At 40.9% G+C, this 21,339-nt stretch overlaps 1 protein-coding gene across 1 annotated transcript in view; it reads left to right on the top strand.

Moving 5' to 3' along the window:
• The window catches only part of ZFPM2 (zinc finger protein, FOG family member 2), a 454,522-nt gene extending 434,118 nt beyond the window's left edge, over positions 1-20,404 (top strand). The window contains exons 8-10 of the mRNA XM_044246966.1: positions 9,946-10,152; positions 13,641-13,865; positions 16,816-20,404. Coding sequence (XP_044102901.1) covers positions 9,946-10,152; positions 13,641-13,865; positions 16,816-19,307 — 2,924 coding nt within the window. The 3' untranslated portion in view covers positions 19,308-20,404. The remainder of the gene's footprint in view (positions 1-9,945; positions 10,153-13,640; positions 13,866-16,815) is intronic.
• The last annotated feature ends 935 nt before the right edge of the window (positions 20,405-21,339 follow it).

The raw sequence follows: 21,339 nt of genomic DNA, 5'->3' as shown, positions 1-21,339 counted from the left end.
TTCAAATTATTTCATACAAATAAAAGAAGTTAATGACCGAACAAGTAAGTATCCCTGTTTCCTCCACCTCCAGAAACATAATGTCCCTCTGTGTGTGTGTTAAACAGTCCATTTATTCCCCCAGAGAAAGGATTTAATTTACTTGAGTGTGCCTAAGAGGTATCCTAGTTTACTCTTGTAGACCAATGGGTAATCTTGATTAACTAAACTCTGATTGTCAACTGATCATTTTCTGACACACATCTTCTATCCCATTGTGAAGGAGACAGACTTTTAGATTAATGCAGAAATATCACTGTACATTCGAAGAAACCAAAATGCTGTAGCAATTTAGTATATGATAGAACATTTTGTTGCCAAAGCTATCTAAAAATGCTGGTTTGTTTATATGTGATTACTTCTTCTCCAAATTTGCATGAAAATCACACACACACACCAAAAAAAACCATAAAGGGTAAAATCTCAAGGTGTGACTGACATAGACATTTTCCTTTGTTTTCCCTCTGTCAAATGTCTGTATTTTAGAGGCTGTTTCATGGGTTGTTTTTTTCCCCCTCTTTAGTTCTCAGTCTCTAATAAAGGGAAGTAAGACTTAATGACTTAATGCTATGTAGTAGAAGTCACTAACTTCAGCTTTTAATATATACTTAGAAAACCCATCAGAATAAATGACCGTAGACCACCGATTTCCTTTTGTATTGTTAGGTGAGTGTGCGTGTGTGTGTGGGGGGGTGTATGGTTAGCTTTAAATAAAGCTTCAAACTGGTATCCTTGTCTATTTGCTTAAGGCTCCTTATCCTTCTACATAGTGAGGCAGAGAAATACGGAATCTAAATGTGATTTAATTGGTTCAATTTGCTGTATATTTTTATGCTAAGCTTAGGTCCGTATCTTGATGAGCCCAGATGTAGTCGGGTTCGAGGGGTACAGCATCAGGTTGCTTGTGTTTCCTCATTTTTACAAAGCAAGCGTCTATCAATCACACAGATAAATTAGAAAGAAGCATGTATAGACATAACACATGGAAAAGATTTTTCAGCTTGCTATGTAATTATTAACCTGATTTTTACTATTGTAAGGAACCATGAATTGCAGATAGCATGGACGAAGTTAAATGCTTTTATACCGGATACATTTTGCTTATACAGAACTCTATAGGTATGGTCGAACAATATAATTGAAGCTTTGTCAGCTCTGTAACCTAGCAACAGATAATACTGTTAGGTTACTGAATTGCTCCTGGTTGACAAGTAGGGAGTATTTTTGTGTTTATCATGTTTGCTAATGATGGGCTCCTTTCCAAAAGGCTTGTCTTAATCTTAATTAGAGTTTATCAGCAGAGGTCTGCATGACATTGTGCAGACACTGATTTCATAAATAATAAAAAGTGCAAGTGAAAAATTTGGCAGGATGAGAGATATTTCAGGGCACTGCTTCTAGTAAGAGGAGCGTGGATTTCCAAAATATACTTGAGCTTGAACTGTGACTTTATTCTTTATTATCGAGACTTGTAGTATACTTCACTGCAGTTTTGACAGCAATTATGAAAAAAAAATTTATAAGCTTCCTGTTAGGAACCATATCTGTTTGCACAAGAACTTTGATCATAAACATTACTTAGAACAGTAAGTCCATGGTTTTTCAAGAATGTCAAGGTCTTGGTGGTTATTACTTTCTATGGAACCTTGAACATATCTGTCCTTTTTTGTGGAGGGAGCCGTGTGTGGGTGTGGAGACTGGGAAGAGTGACTATGTTTGCAGCATAAAAGGCAGACAAAGAGAGGATCCCAAAATAACCTTTCCATTTGGTGGAAGCGAGAGAGGTATCAGATAGCTGCTTTAGAGCCTGATGTCATTTGATAAAGACTTCACGCCCAAGCAGCAGGAATGTGATTTTTTTTTTTTTTTTGGCTCTGATTTGTACAATATGATCTTTCCCAGTTTTGAGGGGGAAGCGATATGATTGACCGTTTCTAATAAGAAGTTACAAACCTTCACAATAATAAAGAATCAAACATTCTAAAACCTAATGTCATTCACAAATTTGCCAAGTTCCTAACTGGTTTATTCAGTCGAAAGGTGACGCTAAGTCCTTACATCCTTGCTTTATCCATCTTTTCTCACCTTTTCACTCAACACTCTCAACATTCTTCAAATATTCGGGGAAAGGGGGAAATTCAGAGCTGTTTTCAGCTGCCATTTTCTGAGATTTGAAATCTCCCTCCTGGATTGTTTGGACCTGACTATGTATTTGATTATCAAGAGACTTCGGCTTGTAGCGTCTCACTCCTTCTACCCTGTACAGAGGCAGATAGCCGCCCCCCCCGATGCCAGCGATTCTTAATGCTGGAGGCACTTGAAGCCCTTTGGGGAACTTCTAAAAAATAATGGAGCCCAAACATCACTCCCAGAGATTTTGATCTGACTGATTTGGAGTAGGACTAGGAAATCGGCGTTGATTAAGAGCTCCCAGGTGAATTGACTGTGTGGTCAAGATGGCCAAGTAGTGCCCTGTGGTTATGTGTAATTTTGATACCCTTTTAGAGTCCAGCTCAACTTGTAATTAAAATAGGGAGCTGGGCAAAGGCTACTTTCTGTTTAATACTACCAGACGAGTTTAATAGGTGTGAAACGTTTATTATAGCACTTGGCACATAGTAAGTGCTTTCTAAGAGTTGGCTGATCTTATTAGAAGGTGACCTGAAGTTATTCCACAAATAGGGATATTCTGCTCCAGATCATAGCTGTGCCCTTAACAGCTGTGTCTCATCAGTGTGTCCTCCTCTTGATGCTATCTCATCAAGTCACCCATCTTATTTCCGATTCGGAGAGATAACTGCTGAAATTCCTCAAAAACTGAATGATCAGTGTGGCACGGTGTAGTTCGTGAGCAGGGGAGGTCCCTGTGACTCCTTTGGGACACCTGGTTTTTCCAAAGTACAGCATCCAGAGCCAGACTGCCTTGTCCAAGTCCCATCATCCACACCTTCCTCCCTTCCTCCAAGTCCCCTTTATCCGTGTGACCTTGGAACACCTGACCTATACCCATGATATGATGGTAAAATGGGCATAAATAAAAGCCACCTCACTGCTTTCTTGGGAGAAATTAAGATAAGGCATGCGAAGCGCTTAGCCCTGTCCCCTGAAAGTAGCCCAGAGAAACCGCTTAATAAATGTGATTATTACTAGTATTAGCCCATTGGTCATAGAAGCTTAAAAAGTTGTTTACAACATGATAATAATCATCTATAGGATATCTAGTCTAAGGCTGTCATTTTAGATGAGGTACATAAAGCAATTCTCCAAGATCACTCAGTAACAAATCATCCAGTCAGGACGAGAACTGAAGTTTCTTACCCACCTCCCAGTCAAGTCCTCTTTCTTGTCCATCTTTGCGCTGAGGACCGATACATTTTCAGGGACTTGGGATGCCAGCTACACTTCATTATTATTAACATGTAATCCCTTACACCAAGAGCATTTGCTCCCGATGCCTGTGCAAAGAAAGTTGGGAGAGTTTTATCAATTAAGCGTATATGATATTGCCACATAGAACCCCACCCCTTCACATAACTCTCTTTGTTTTCCGATCAATATGCCGTTAGTTTGGATTTGTATGTTAAAATTTACTTGGTTTAAATCTGGGGGCATCAAACACACTACTGTATATGAAAGCCACAGAAAACTTCCGTTGGCAGGAACACTCCACTGGTGCCCCGAGCACAAGCAGAAATCCAAGTCAACAAAATCTCAGGAGGTGCATCACTCGAAATAGTCAGAGCTACACAAGTCTCCAAAATTCATTCAAATGAAAACAGTTAAGGTGGCCAAATACAGTCAACTCCAACTTAGCAGTAACTTGAATTTTCAAGATGCTTTGTTTTTTAAAGTAGCTTTCCTAGGAAAGCTGATAGGAGAGAACTTATTCTGTTGTTTTAAACCATCTCATATGGAACCACTTTATAAAAATGAGATTCCTATCTTTAACTGTGGCTAAAAAAAAAAATGTGCAAATATTCGAGATTCACAATGGTGGTTTCTAGTGGGGAAAAAAAAAGGTGCTCCCCTTTTTACCTTTTTTTTTTTTTTTTTTTTACTGTGGTCAAATAGACATAACATTAAATCTACTATCCTAACCATTTTTAAGTGTACAGTTCCATGGCATTAGGACATTCAGATTGTCCTGCAACCATCACCATGGTCCGTCTCCAGAACCCTTTTTCATGTGGCAGAACTGAAACTCTGTATCAGACACTAACTCTCCATTTGCCCTTCCCCCAGCCCCGGCAGCCACTTTCCCTCTCAGTGCTTTTGAATACCGTCAGTACCTTATCGGAAGTGACTTCGCAAATGTGCAATATTCATCTTTTTGTAACGAGTTTATTTCACTTAGTATAATGCCCTCAGATTTCTTCCATATTTTAGCATATGTCAGAATGTCCTTCCTTTTTAGTATTTTTTTAATTTCTTTCCTTTTTGCTGCTGAATATTCCATTGTACCTATATACCACCGTTGGCTTATCCATTCATCTGTCAATGGACACTTGGGTTGCTTCCATGATTTAGCTATTTTTAATAATGCTGCTACGAACATAGGTGTGCAAATATCTCTTGGAGACCCTGCTTTCAATTCTTTTAAGTATATATCCAGAACCGGAATTGCTGGACCATAAGTTAATTCTATTTTTAATTTTTAATGAACTACTGTACTGTTTTCCAGTGGCTACACCATTTTACATTCTCACCAGCTGTGCATAAGGGTTCCAATTTCTCCACATCCTTGCCAGAACTTATTATTTTCTGGGTTTTGTTGTTTGATGGTTGTGTTCTCATTTTAAAGCCAAATGTAACATTCTTTGATCCGTTTCCATTGAACATGAGGTCAGTAGGATGAAGACACCAAAATAGCTAACTATCAACATGATTTAGCCTTTGCATGCACTTGGATTGCTCCTTAATCAAGAAAGATAAGAAGTCCTTCTATTCAATTATAAATTAGAGTTGGCCATATGTACTCTAGTTCCAAAAACCGGAGGGTAGGAAACTGGTTCTCCTGCCTCCTCAACCTCTCAGCACTAAAGACTATTTCTCTAACTGGTCACGATACAGTATGTGATCCATGAATGGATCACCGTTAGTCTCCTTCTCTGAAAGGGGTTGGCTTTCTCTGGTGAAGCAAGGATACATTTGCTCATTGAATTCATACGCTTTCCTTCCTTTTCTGGTAAGATTTCTTTTCTTGGATTTAGCAGGACAATGAGAAATGAGAATAATTGTCTCAACCTGACCAAACCAAAAGGATACTTGTGACCCGTTAGTTACATGGTTCTTATTATATGTCCCATCTATTAGCTTATTTTATCCCCACAATAACACTGTGAATCCAGTATTATTATCAGCATTCCCATCTCCAAGGATTAGGAAAAGGATCTGCAGAGTGTTTTGGTGACAACTTCAAGTCCCACAGTAAGTGGCAGAGCCAAAATGTATATCCTGGATGTCCAGTTCCATTGCTCATACGTCCTGCAGAAGGGATCACATCCCCAATTAGTAATCACATTTGGGATATTTCATTGGAATCTATAATTGAAACCATGTTACAATACCAGACATATTTCTCTCCCTATAAATGACTCCCTAAAGTTAAATACTCTAAATTCACCACCTAAAAAATCCAGCCAAATGGTTTCAAAGAGCCAACCCTTGGTTTTTGTGGTACCATTCTCTTGGTTCCCCTATAACTTTTCCAAATATGTGCTCTCTTTTTTTTTTTTGAGATTTATGTATTTATCTGTCAGAGAGAGAGAGCACACGAGCAGGGGGAGCAGCAGGCAGAGAGAGAAGCAGGTTCTCTGCTGAGCAGGAAGCCTGACTCAGAACTCGATTCCAGGACCCTAGCGAAGGCAGATGCCTAACCAACTGAGACACCCAGGTGTCCAGCTCACTTTGTCATTAAAAGGTCACTTCTCCTATACCTACATCTTAATTGTTGAGATCTCCCAAATTTCAATGTTTCTTTTCTTTTCACTCTGTAGTCTTCTAGCATCATGACATCAATCCAAAGAGCATCCACAGTCATTTAGAATGTGCTAATGATATCCAAAAATTTTTTTTTATTTTTTATGTTTTTACTCCAGCCTTAGGTCTCCTCCAAATTCCAACTGCCTCCTTAAATCCATTCACGCAGAAGCCCCTCAGGGACTTCAGACTTTACATTTTCAAAGCAAAATCCAGTATTTCTGTGCACGCACATACACCCACGTACATACAGCAGACATGCAGGTGCACACCTGGGCTTCAGGGTCGGACAGACAGAGCCGTAAATCACGATTCTGCCACTGGCCATGTGTGTAGCTTTGGGCAAGTTAGTTAACCTCTCCAAGCCTTAATTTTCTCAACTCTAAAATGAGGAAAATATCACCTACCTCCCAGAAAAACTGACGGGATTAAAATAGATGAAGTACATAAACCACTTAGCTTATTAGGCCCACAAAAAGTGCTCCTAATTAATACAATTGTCTTGTTGTTGTCTATATAATTCCACTGTTAACACACCAGCTTTACTGCCTTGTTGATGGCTTCCCTACCTTCCGATTTCCCAGACCCAAACCTTCAGGTTTTTTTCAGCAGCTTCCTTCCGCTTCCTCATCTCAGGAAATCAGCCCCTTTTCTCTCTCTTGAACTGAGCCCTTTTCTCCCTCACAATTTACACCTCTCACAACTGAACTAGTACAAGAGCCTCCAAATGGCCCTTGGGGTGATAATTCCCTGTGCCCCTCCCTACCCCTTCCAGTTTCAGGTCCTCAAGACCCTGAGATCTTTCTTCTGGGAGAGAAAAGCCACTATCATTATTCATTTATTCACTCAAAAAAAAAAAAAAAATATGCCACCCCCCCCCCCATGAGGAGCCAGGCACAACTGTCTTTCTGTTACTCTCAAAGCTGTCTGGCCCTGCGCTCGCTCGACTTTTCTGGCGGGGGTGGGGGAGTGGGGGTGGGGTGGGGAAGCCCTGATATGTAATGTCTGCTAGTTCCAGTGGCAAGTGCAGCAGCTCTCACCGTGGCTGATTTCAAGTTACCAGTGTGATAGCCACTAGCACAGAAAATGCCTGATCACTGAGCATTGTGTCCTGCCTGACCACTGAGCATTGTGTCCCCGACTCCAGTATAGGCTGGTCCCAGCACACCCCTGCCTGTGACCAGCCCTTTCTCCCTCAAATGCCATGCTCCGGCCAGGTGGCCTCTGAACCATTCCCGGGACAGTCAGGCTCTTCCATAATCCTGCCCTGGCCTGCGTGCCCCTTTCTCTGCCAGCAATGATGGATCTGCCAGCTCCCCCCACCGCCGCACATGCTTCTGCATTTTACCTTTCTATTTCATGAGTCAGTAAAAAAGTCACCTTGGGTGGCTTGCCTGACTCCCTGGAGACGTGTCCATTAGTCACTCCTCTCACATTTTCTTTGGCGGTAGGGGACGCCACCCACACTATGGTCTTGTCATTCATCCGCCTCTATGTGTCCATTCTGATTGTGAAACTGGCGAGCCCAGCCCAGCCCCGCCCCCCCGGCAGAGAGCCCGGTGAACAGCGGATGAATGAATGATCGGAGAGATTAAAATCCCAGAACAACTGACTTCCTCATTAAGTCTACCTGGTACATTTTCAGCCCAATTCAACCTCTCTAAAGGAGATGCTTTTTCTAAACCATAAAATGAGATGAAATGATGAAGATAATAAAATATGAAACATGACTCAGTATGTCGGGAAACATGTATAACTATCGCCGGGCTGTTTAATCATGTAGAAAAATCATTTTTGCTTACTTGCCATTACACTTAATATTCCTGAGTTTTATTTCCTTTACTTAGTGGGTCTTTCTGGTCAAGAGTTGGAGCCCACGGATTCTGAGTCATCCTGCTACATCGGTCTCTGCTGGGAGACAGATTAGCTATGCGTGGCACCTTCTCTAAAATCTGTTTCTCCTGGGAACCTGAGTCTAAACCTTCCCTTTTGCGAAAGATACCCACAGCTGGATTTGCTAAAAATGTAAATTTCTCAAAAGGGATGACATATTATCAATAAGGGAAGTTATTCCATTCATCCCTGAAATCCAGAGACTCCTGAAGAGCCAGCAAGGAAGGAAACCTGAACTGTCGTGCCTTGCTCTGCCCGCCCCACCTCTCCTCTACAAAGACTCACTTAATAAACTATACCCCAGAGGAAAGATAAGGTGCGAATGATTACCTTGTCTACAGCTGTAAGTAGTTTGGATCTGTATGCACATCAGAGAAGGCTGAGCCGCTGAACGCAGGAGCCTTCCTGGGGGAGGAACCGGCTCTGGCAGACACACCGCCACCGAGCCGGGCTCAGTCACTTGCACAGAAATGCCACTTAGCTTTTCTGTTTGTAAAGAAATAAGTCAGCGCCAAAGCGAATCTGTTCTTCAACTTTGCGAATCTCGGGTGCTTTCAGATCCGTTAAGAGTCAAAGTGGAAAAAAAAAAATGTTTTCTAGCCTTTTGGTAGATTTGGGTTTTACTTTTGGTACATTTGGGTTTTACTTTGCAACTTTTCGCACACATTCGAGGTACGGAATCTGAGCTGTATTTTTTCATAGACTTGTTCTGTCCGGGAGAGTGTTCTGTTTGCTTACCTTTAAGACGTCATCCGCTGGTGTAATTAGCTGTCCGAGGTTTCTCGGGAAGTGTCCCGATTCTTCTGGGCGACTCTACCATCGCGTACGCTGTTGTTATCTTTTCCAGCAGATTTTTACCACAAGTTGTTTAAAAACTATGATCTATTTAAGGATGGAGGAAATGAAGTGCAGTTGAAGAGACAGTTATGCTGAAAGATAAACAGAGCAATATTACTTATCAGAATGGGTACAAATTTTGCTTCCTTAATGAGTACAATATATAGCTCTGCAATATATACACAATGAGGAAAAAAAAGCTTTATAACATATCAAGTATGCCACGTTATTTCAGGCATAACTGTACAGGATACGTATCTAGGCCTGAGAGTGTAGATAACAAAATATAAGTGCTCTGCCTGTCTAAACATGTTAAATAAATGAGCATACGCTATCGCGTTCCAATACATTAGAAGATGTACTTGCATAGTTAATTTTCTTTTTAATGCACCACACGTGATCATTTTGAAGTGCAGAGCCAGAGTATATCTTAGTATTTGAAGAAAGGGTTCTTTTCATTTAAACAAATCTTTATTTAAATAAGCCTTTTGAAAAGGATCTGTGGCATATCTTCTTTTCAGGAAGTTCAATCAGGGTAAATGGAGATAAAGAAGCCGCATTATAAGGAATATTATATAAGTAAAGATCACTAAGCCAAAAAAAAAAAAAAAAAAGAAAAGAAAAGAAAGGAAAAATGGCACCAGACGTAAAGAGAGTAGAACTAGCTGAAATGTCATTTTAACTTTCTATATTTTAGGAGCGTTCGTGTACTCTGTTTTGTTTTGTTTTCGGCATGTGGGTATGTTGGGAAAAAAGAGTGGGGAAGGGAGGGAGAGAGGAAGAAATAAATTTTTACTTCCATGAGGTACAGAAAGAGTAACGGCAAAGGCTCACCCGCAATAAATTTCTGCGGCTGGATCCCTACCAGGCCTCTTGGTAAGCAGGAGGCCACGTCTTAGCATGGGTAATGATTAAGGCAAACCCCAGAAGGCACACGGTTCCCAAAACTCTCCACAAATGATGTCTGTTCTTGGTTCTTAGTTCTCTCCTACTGTTGGCCACTGAAGAGTTCATTTCATGCTAGGTGTGCGATTTTCCACCCAGGAGGGAAGAGGAGGACAGCCCTGGTCTCCATCACTCTCCCCCAGTAGAAAGTGATGTGAAAACCGGAAGATGCCATTGCCGTCAATCCGGTGTACGGTAGGCTGGAGCATCCTACATCATTCGCTCTTTCTTTTTCTTCTCTCTCCTTCGTAGGGGGTCAGCTCTGGTGCACCACGACGAAGGCCATCTCTGAGGGAGAAGAGCTAATTGCCTTTGTGGTGGATTTCGACTCAAGGCTACAAGCTGCCAGTCAGATGACTCTTGCAGAAGGGATGTACCCTGCGCGCCTGTTGGACTCCATTCAGTTGCTTCCTCAGCAAGCTGCCATGGCTTCTATTTTGCCCACAGCTATTGTCAATAGTAAGTGCCGCGGGCAGTAGCCCCGTCCAAGAGCTTTGCGGTGCTGATGGGTATTTATGGGAGAAAAAAAAAATGTCTACTGGCAGGCAACCAGGGATGGACTTTCTTCTCCAGTGTTGTGATTTCATTTTATCTTCTCTTACTCTGTGTGTGTGTGTGTGTGTGTGTGTGTGTATGTGTGATCGCTTCTCATGAGAGTATGAAAAGGACAATTAAATTCATTCATTTCAGGTTGGATTCTTGAATGTCACACACACACAAAAACTGACTTTCTAAACTAGTTGAACAACATTCAAGGCTACTTAGCTATGAGAGATCGAAAAGTTTTCACTGATGCTTCTTTAGAATAGCTGTGGAATTCCTTAAGGGCTATAGAGTTAGAAACTTAAAAAAAATAAAAAAAGGAAAAAGGAAGTGATCAAATTGTGATTAGGTATATTAATAAAGAGGAAGTACATCAAGACATCAGCTAATATGACAACAAAAACAAAAAAGAAACATAGGAAAATAAAAATACATTGAGCTGGAGAACTCCACACATGCATGGAGAATTTAAAAATATGCTTTGTATGGGTCCCTGGGTGGCTCAGTGGGTTAAGCCTCTGCCTTTGGCTCAGGTCATGATCTCAGGGTCCTGGGATCAAGCCCCACATCAGGCTCTCTGCTCAGCAGGAGTCTGCTCCCCCCCGCCCGTCTGCCTCTCTGCCTACTTGTGATCTCTCTCTGTCAAATAAATAATAAAATCTTAAAAAAAAATAAAAATATGCTTTGTAGACTCTGGCAAATATGCCTTTGTAATTACCTTATATTAAAATGACTAGTGAACCTAGTTGTATTCCTTGAACACACAGAGGGACACTTTATAGGACATAAAATCAGTGGTCTAGGAGTCCCCAGGTCTGAATTCTAGACTCAGTTCTGTTTTTATCTAGCTCTGTGAGAAAACATGAATACCAGTCATATCATAAGAGGAGAATACATTCCAAACCAGTAGGTAAGTGAGGTATTGCATTTAATCAAAAATGTCCCTGAAAATTCCTAAGACTGAATGATGCAGAATTATAGATACTATCATGATGTCTTGATATTTTCAAAATAAATACTCAACAATAATTACGTTCTTGCTGTCACAGTAGCCTTTAAAGAAATTCTCGAGTGTATCTGGAATTACTGTTTTTCCAAACATTGAATCTAGTGCCCCTAGCCTAAGGTAATATTTTGGGATTTCCTTCATGTAAATGTAGTTATTTTCTTTTACTGGATCTTACTTTGATTCTGGTAGTGAGGAACTTGAAATAATATAGGTCAAACTTGAATTTGAAGCAAAAGGGTTTTGTTACCAGGAATACTGAGAGTACCTTAAATTATTGTGAAGCTCCAATGTGTGAATGTGATTTTTAATTATATTTGAGATTATACTGTGTTTGTTTTCTATAGCAGGATAACTATTGATCCCAAATAAATCAGCATAGATGTATACAGTCTTTGGTCTCATTCTGAAAGGAGCTAATCAGTTAAAACTCATCTTGCTTAAATAGACACTACACGAAGCAGTATGGCCCTCTGAATTGGTGGGAAGAGCCAAAATAATAAACAGCAATAGGATATAATTTTATAACCAAATTTTATTTTGAAATTCTATATTGTACTCTCTGTCCTTACTTCTCATTCATTAGAATTTGGTCCTCAGTTTCCTCCTGTCTGTTTTAACTCACTCTCCCTGAGCCATCTCCTTCACTATCATGGGTTCCCCCACCAACTCTGTATTAACAATTCACAAATCTCACATATAGCTATTTCTTCTGAGTTTTAGACCTCTGTCGTCACCTTCCCCATGTTCCCTGGATTTCTTACAGGAATATCTAGTCCCACATATCTAACGCGGCCGTATGCCTCAGTTTGCCTGGATTAACCCCAATTTCCAGTGTTATCTGGTATGCTCCCTTTCACTACAAAGTGCCAGGTTTCCACAACAACACTGGGCCAGATTTGGTCTCCCTATACCTGTCCTTCCCTGACCTCCTCACCTGTCTGTCGTCTGCTCCCTATAGAGCTGAATGAATCTGTTACACAGAAATGCTAACAAGAAGCCTGGCCATTGAAGAGACCTTACCATCTACTCTAGCATCTAATTGCAAAGTAGCGCTCATCACTCCTAGTCAATTCTACAACCTGGATATAACTCTCCTTCCTCTGGCTCCTTTGCCGCTGCGATGCAAGAGTTCTCCCACTGGGTCCCATTCCAGTTGACCCACTTGCAAGATTATGGGCAAATCACTCAATCTCAGTTTCCTTGCCTATAAATAGAATATTGAGCTGGAGAAAACACAAACGTGAAGAAAATGTTCATGAGTAAATACATGCAAAATATAGACAAAAATATCCTAGCGTGACTTACAACTCAAACTCTGTCATAGTTCACCTCGATTATCGCAACTGCCTCCTCCCAGTCGTGTCTTCCTTCCAAATTGACTACCTTCAAAACTCTACTGCGCTGTGGTAATTTCATAATATCCGATTCTGCCCGTCTCTTGCTTACAACGATTCAATGATTCTCCATAATCATTGAGATGAAAATCTAAACTTCTTAAGAGAGCCTACAGAGTCTTTGATCACTGCTCCTGCCTCCTCCAACCTTATCTCTTCCACTCCCCATCCTGGGGAAGAGCCCCCCAGCCCTCCCCCAGTCCCTCTCTGAGGCTCCCATGCCTTCCCCTGGGCTGTGCAGTTAAGACCCAACCCTCTTGTTACAGAATCTCATTCTTCACTTACATTCTTCACTACCGACAGAATCTCCTTCTTCACCACTCAGCGAGGGCATGTCATTATGCTCCCTTTGAATCCTTCCCTGACCCTGTCCCTCCTTCAGTCCCCTCACACCCCAAGCACTCCTCAGACGCCTCCATTAGCCTGTTCATGGTAGCCTAATGTAATTCCCTGACCACTTACTCATCTGCCCCAGGAGACTGTAAGATCCCTGATGACCGCTTTTTGGTCTTTCATCTTGTTTTATACCCAACGCAGCACAGAGTCTCTAGCACAGAGGAGACATTCTCTAATTAATTTATTAAATGAACGAATGATGTCAGGAGATGGCGTCAGGGCTAACTTTAGTTCAGCTATCAGATCCTTGCCTTTTAGTCAATCAGATAAGCCATTTCACATTGCTATTTATAAATGCATATTTTTCTAAACCCTAAATGCACTGTAAACAACTTAAAATTAATCTCCTGCGCTTTTCCTGTTGGAGCCTCCTACAGTACCATTTTTTGAAGTCTGTGGGAAGGTAAATTACACTGGGTGTAACACTGCTTTAAAAGCTCGGTCCTGGGCTGGGGAACAGCACCCAAGACTGCACTCATCACTGTCTGATCGCCTAATTCTGAACCTGAGAACGGTCTCTGAGAAACATTGAACTAAATGCTGCTTCACTCAGGGCTCGTTCCAAATGGGCAGCAGCTAATGTGTCCCTGTGTTTTCGCCCGCAGAGGATATATTTCCTTGCAAGTCTTGTGGCATCTGGTATCGAAGCGAGCGGAATCTGCAGGCCCATTTGATGTACTATTGCAGCGGGAGGCAAAGGGAAGCGGCTCCAGTGTCAGAAGAGAATGAAGACAGTGCTCCTCAGATTTCCAGCCTGTGCCCCTTCCCGCAGTGCACCAAGAGCTTTTCAAATGCCCGAGCACTAGAAATGCACCTGAATTCACACAGTGGTAAGTGCTTCCCTTGCTGCTGCTTTCGCTCTGAGACTCTACTGTTTCTCTACATACATCCCTATATTCATATATGCAAACATATATAATTCCACATCTATGTAACTGCATCTAGCTATAAAATCAAAATCGAACTTGCTGAACCAGCTGACTGTGATTTTATGTCACTTATAATCAATATACCCTACTCAAAAGACTCGGGTCTGAATTCTTTCCTAACAATGACAGTATTCAAATCACAGGCCAAAGCATTCTTCTTCTTTTTTTTTTTTTTTAAACAGCACCATTTCAGAAATAAACTCTCAATACCCTTTATGTTGTCATTAATATTCATTGATTTAAGTGTCAAGTGATCTTTGGAAACTGACCATATTATTTCCCACATGGTAAGGGATAAATAGTAGGTACATAAAAATAAGTATCTGCGGAATTGAAATAACACTGTTATTTTGATAGATCCAATTAAAATCACACTTGAGAGAAATTAACTTTTAAATACCAATCTGTAAAATGCTCTTGATTTCCAGAACACACAGAACAGCTTAGTTGATCTCTATGACATAAAGCCACTTTTAGTGTAACGTTTTTAAATTCCTTAAGAAAAATTAAGCTAAAAAAATTTTATTTTATTTTATTTTTATTTATTTATTTTTTTACCTCACTCTTTAACAGCACAGTGGTAATTGTCCCCATTTTACTCTGTAATTATGTGCCCAATTATTGTTAGCATTATCATATTCATTCTAATTCATTCCTGTATTTTTAAAAAAACAAGTTAACCAAATGTACAGAATTATATTAACCCTAGATACTGCTAGGAACATTTGTAAATAGAACAAACCAAGGTTTGGGTGTCAGTTCTTCAGCATCCATAATACAAAACTTAGAAGGTACTCCTGGGTGACGTCCTCACTGTTTTTGCTTGAGTTGAATAATTAAAAAAAAAAAAAAAAACCAAAACCGAAATAGGTGCTGAGTTAGGGGAAAAAAAAAACAACCACAACACTAATTCCAACCTCCAGTGCCCTAGTACAGTGCAAGCTTTTGTCTTTGAACCTATAAAACTGGCAATTTCCTTTCTAGTCATTCTCTTTCCTTTCCCTACGAAGGAGCCATCTTTTTGTAGGTGATAAAGCAGAGGAAGCAGAAACAGGTCAGTTGTTTCAGACGGTGAGTAGCTAGTCATTCACAAAACAAACAAGAGAGAGCAAAGGACCTCTCAACTAAATAGAAGAATGAGTATTGCATCCGTTAAGGCGGAAAGGACTAATATATCCCCTTTTTCTGCTAGGACTAGGTTTTTTTCTACCATGTTTTCAGCTTATAAATATAAAAGTCAGGTCTCATTTTAATCTAAAGTACAGAGGACATGAGCCAGGCCTGATTTAGCCATATGTCAACAAATGGGAACTAGAGTTGACCTTAGTGAGTTAGAGTATCCAGATCTTAATCCCCATACATGGGGGGTGGGGGAGGCATTTCCCCCATAACTACCAAACAATCCTCCAGATACCAAGTGGGTGTCCTACAGTTTAACTCAATTCTGACACTATCACCTGGAGACAGCATCAGATTTTCCAGATCAAGGGGCCAGCCCCCTGCCCCAACTTCAGATGCCAGTAGAAACCCAAGTTGTTAACCCGAGCTTCCCACCGACTAGCTGTAAATCAGAGTTTGCTAAGAGCCCTTCTTGGGGTTCAATTAATATGCTAGAGTGGCTCACAGAACCCAAGGAACCCATTTACCTACTAGATTACCGGTATATTATAAAAGGTAATGAATTAGGAACAGCAAGATGGAAGACACGCCTAGAACAAGGTATGAGGAGAGGATGAGAAGATTCCGTGCCCTCTCCCAGGCTGCCATTCTCCTCGAACCAACTGGGAATCTCTCTGAACCCCATCATTTCAGGTTTTTAGGGAGGCTTCATTACATAGACATGATTGATTAAATATGGGTGTTGGCAATTGAAACTCAATCTCCGAGATTGGGGAGGAGGGGCTAAAAATTCAAACCCTCTAATTACAAGGTTGTTTCTCAATGCACCTAACCCTACCCTTAAGTAACCAAAGGGATTTCTAAAAGTCATTTAATTAACATAACAAAAATACTTTTATTGCTTATCATAGGAAATTCCAAGGATTTAAGGAGCTTCAAACCAGGAAGCCTGGTCAAAGATTAACAAATATGAATGACTATATATGTGTTTCTTATAAATCAGAACCTCACAGTAAAGTTTCCTCACCAGTCACTGGTGATATTCAAAATATTTTATAACAGACTAGAAACAGACCGTGATCAGTCAACACAGAGTTCTGTCCTAAACAACTGTGGTAATGTATTGGTGTCCACCTGCTGAATATCAGCCCTGGATAGAGATAAACCATGTTCAGCAAAACCACTGCATAAAGTTCTAGATTTGTACCAAAGATAAATTAGGAGATTATAAATCACCTTACCAAATGGTTTCTTCTTGGATTCTTTTGAATAAATACCTAATCTAGTGCTCTAAGAGTTATTTGATTTGCACACAGTTTATCAATATCAACTCTAATGTATTCCTGCTTCTTCCTAATGCAGAGCATGGTTTTGTAATGAGCAGGTTCTCTGATTAGAAATTATAAAATCTGAGGTTTGAACATGGCTCTGTCATCTAATCGCTTTAGTACCATAAACCATTCCCTTGATCTCCTTGAATTTGTTTCCTGACCTGGAAGATGGAGACAGTGAAGACTGTCCTGCTTTGATCCGATGACACATTCAAACGTTCTCTGGAAGCTATGAGGTGTTCCCCTAGGATGACACCCGACAAAGGATGTCACAAGAGAAAAGCTAATACCACAAGCGCGATGCTGAAAGATTTCAGCTCATTCGTGCGGTGTAAAGGTTTTTATCATTAGAAAGCCGATGCATGTGGTTCTCAGTATTCTTATTTTGTGTGTCTCTCCAGGAGTGAAAATGGAAGAATTCCTGCCCCCTGGTGCTAGTCTAAAATGCACCGTCTGTAGCTACACCGCCGATTCTGTGATCGGCTTCCACCAACACCTCTTCTCCCATCTCACTCAAGCTGCATTCCGATGTAGTCACTGCCACTTCGGCTTCCAGACTCAGAGGGAGTTACTGCAGCACCAGGAGCTCCATGTCCCTGGAGGCAAACTTCCCAGAGAAAGTGACATAGAACACTCTCCAAGCGGGACGGAAGACAGCCTACAGCCTGCGCCAGACCTGCTGACCAGGAGCGAACTCCCCCAGAGCCAGAAGGCCATGCAGACTAAAGATGCGAGCTCTGACACAGAGCTGGACAAGTGTGAGAAAAAGACGCAGCTCTTTCTCACGAACCAGAGACCAGAGATACAGCCCACAACAAACAAACAGAGCTTTTCTTACACGAAAATAAAGTCTGAGCCCTCGAGTCCAAGACTTGCCTCATCTCCGGTTCAGCCTAATGTTGGGCCTTCTTTCCCCGTGGGCCCTTTCCTCTCTCAGTTTGCTTTCCCCCAGGACATCACCATGGTCCCTCAAGCTTCGGAGATCTTAGCCAAGATGTCCGAACTGGTCCATCGGCGACTGAGGCACGGAAGTAGTAGCTACCCTCCCGTCATTTACAGCCCCTTGATGCCCAAGGGGGCTACTTGTTTTGAGTGTAACATAACATTCAATAATTTGGATAATTATCTCGTACACAAAAAACATTACTGCAGCAGCCGATGGCAGCAGATGGCCAAGTCCCCAGAGTTCCCTGGTGTTTCAGAAAAGATGCCTGAGGCCGTGAGCCCCAACACTGGTCAAACCTCCATAAATCTCCTCAACCCAGCGGCTCATTCTGCTGATCCTGAGAATCCCCTTCTTCAAACGTCCTGCATCAATTCTTCTACTGTCTTAGATTTAATTGGGCCAAATGGGAAGGGCCACGACAAGGACTTTTCCACCCAAGTGAAGAAGCTCTCCACCTCTAATAGCAACGACGATAAAATTAACGGAAAACCTGTTGATGTGAAAAATCCCAGTGTCCCCCTGGTGGATGGGGAAAGTGACCCAAATAAGACTACCTGTGAAGCTTGCAACATCACCTTCAGCCGGCATGAAACATACATGGTCCACAAACAGTATTATTGTGCTACACGCCACGACCCTCCACTCAAGAGGTCCGCTTCCAACAAAGTGCCTGCCATGCAGAGAACCATGCGCACCCGCAAGCGAAGGAAGATGTATGAGATGTGCCTACCCGAACAGGAGCAGAGGCCTCCCCTGGTCCAACAGCGATTTCTTGACGTCGCCAACCTCAGCAATCCTTGTACCTCCACTCAAGAACCCACCGAAGGGCTGGGAGAGTGCTACCACCCAAGATGCGATATCTTCCCAGGAATTGTCTCCAAGCACTTGGAAACGTCCCTGACGATCAACAAATGTGTCCCGGTTTCCAAATGTGACACTACTCATTCCAGCGTTTCCTGCCTCGAGATGGACGTGCCCATAGATCTCAGCAAAAAGTGCTTATCCCAGTCTGAGCGGACGACCACGTCTCCCAAAAGGCTGCTAGACTACCACGAGTGCACCGTGTGCAAGATCAGCTTCAATAAAGTCGAGAACTATCTGGCCCACAAGCAGAATTTCTGCCCGGTCACAGCACATCAGCGTAACGACTTGGGTCAACTCGACAGCAAAGTATTTCCGAATCCAGAAAGCGAACGGAACAGCCCCGACGTCAGCTACGAACGAAGCATCATAAAATGTGAGAAAAACGGGAATCTGAAGCAGTCTTCCCCAAACGGAAACTTATTTTCCTCGCACTTAGCCACCCTGCAAGGCCTGAAAGTCTTCAGTGAAGCTGCTCAGCTCATTGCCACAAAAGAAGAAAACAAACATTTGTTTCTTCCCCAATGCCTTTACCCCGGAGCAATAAAGAAGGCAAAGGGAGCTGACCAGCTTTCTCCATATTACGGAATAAAGCCAAGTGATTACATTTCTGGGTCTCTCGTCATCCATAACACCGACCTAGAGCAAAGCACAAACGCGGAAAATGAATCTCCGAAAGGCCAGGCTTCTTCCAACGGCTGTGCTGTGCCGAAGAAAGATTCCCTGCCGCTGCTGCCCAAAAACAGAGGCATGGTCATAGTCAACGGTGGACTGAAGCAAGAAGACAGACCCGCCGCCAACCCGCAGCAAGAGAACATTTCCCAGAATCCTCAACATGAAGATGGCCACAAATCTCCATCCTGGATCTCTGAGAACCCACTAGCCACGAACGAGAATGTCTCACCGGGAATTCCTTCTGCAGAGGACCAGTTGTCTAGTATAGGGAAAGGTGTGAATGGCTCCACCCAGGCTCCCACGAGTGGGAAATACTGCCGGCTGTGTGATATTCAGTTCAACAACCTCTCGAACTTTATAACTCACAAGAAGTTTTATTGCTCATCACATGCGGCGGAACATGTCAAATGAGATGACTTCATAAATGAACACCAGTCACCTTTGGTACCAGTGTTTAGTATGTCGTTCTACCCCGTCCAGAAAACAATAACAGCAACAACAACAACAACAAACAACAAAAAACGAATACACACACACACACAAAACACACACAAAGAAACAGAAAACAAAAACAAAAGCTGTTTGAATTACATCTGCGCAATCAGGAGATTGTTCTTTAAGGCTGAGTTGAAGACTTAAGGTGTAATTCCATTACAGTCCATTAGTAAAGTGTATTATTGGTGCCATTTTCAAAAAGAAATTAATTTATTTTACCAGCAGTATTCATAGCTGTGGTTATGTTATTTTTTATTTAAAAACTTTATATTAAAGTCATTTGTAATGTTATTGTATAGTTATTGTGTAGCACATATGGTTTGCACTGTATAGTAGATTTTAAAGAAAATAGTCACGAACAATACAGAAAAGCATTTTAGAAATAGCTTCAAAAGCACTTGTGTACCTTGATTTCTTCTTCTATGCTGTTGCAGATATATGTATATGCTAAAATATAACTTGCAAAGATGTTCTAAATACACATGCTATAAGTTCGCCTTAAGATTTCAATTCTTGGATAATCAGGCTCTGTTTGCACTTTATATTTTAGCAGATACAGTCTCTTAGTCATAGGCTTTGCATTTGTATGTAGCTGTATGTTTCTGTCCATTTTCTTAATCTTAAACATGTATGTTAAATGAAGATGGCAATTTTTTTCTTGTATAGTACCTGTATTTTCTTTCGCTGATGCAGCTCTGTCTCAATTTTTAAACCTTTGCTGTTAAATGCAATACTTTATAAAGAATGAACAAAATTACTGGAAGCAGTATTGTAAGTAATAAGGTAGTATTAATCAGTTTTATCTTTTGAAAGGCACAGTCTAAATCGAAACCCTAAACTCAATGCTGCAAGTATGAATTTAATTCATATATAAGATCTATTTAAATATGAGTAGCAATACTGCACCTGGTGATCACAAAGATAATGTTCTACTTCTGATAGAAATAATTTCTCAACAAATGTTGTTACTATGCATGTATATGGATGGAATAAAATTCCAGATTGTTGGAGAAGTTTGGCATACTTTATTTTTTCTTTGAAATACAAAGGAAAGTCTATATACCTATTCTTTGTGATGAGAATAGATTCAAAATAGCACTGAATAGCTGAAAATACCATATACGTGTGTGTGTTTATATATAGTAACGTGCATATATATATATAGGCATACACACACACACAGAGTAACATGATGGCAAATCAATAAAAGGATTAGATTGTCCATTACATGCACCTGATTAACATAACTTATTATATTAAATGAAATATAATAGTTCCAACCTATGGAACTAGACAATTTTCCATTACAGCTGTATATAACAAGCACTATCTTTCTGTTCTTTACCCACTGCCCCCACCACTGTAGCACAGAAAAAGAACAATTTCATGCGTCTAAAAGATTTGTAATACCTAGGCACAAGAATTGTAACAGTTGTTAATCAAATGCACCCAACTTTTAAATGAAGTTTATTGGAGAGGGAGGTTTGCACTTTAAGGAGCAGTGAAGTTACATGATCAAGTGATTCTGAGTAAAGACATACAGATATCATGCCTGCGATTCGCAAAAGATCCTAGATTTTACCCTGAAATATTTATGAAATATTTATGTGTTATACCTGAAAGAATATATTTATATATATAAATATGTATATAAATAAGAAATATATATAATTTATATATAATATATATATAAACAAGAAATTGTTTGTATAGTTGAAAATGAGTTCCAATAGCCCTTCATAGAAGAAAATTGACAGCAGAGGCTGAAATAGTCAGACCACGGCTAGACCCTGAAGAGTACAGAGGAAGAAAATAGGTTTCTGCATGTAGAGATCAGTTGTAAATGGTAGCATGAAAGTAACATGTGATGGTGCAGAGTGAATAACAACTCTCCAAAAGAAAGAGGCTCAGATAGGAAAGTAGAAGAAAACGAGGGTATAAATAAAGA

Source organism: Neovison vison, chromosome 4 (assembly GCF_020171115.1).
Source record: "Neovison vison isolate M4711 chromosome 4, ASM_NN_V1, whole genome shotgun sequence".
NCBI lineage: Eukaryota > Metazoa > Chordata > Mammalia > Carnivora > Mustelidae > Neogale > Neogale vison.
The sequence above is the reverse complement of the archived record's forward strand: the minus strand, read 5'-3'. Positions and strand labels throughout refer to the sequence as shown.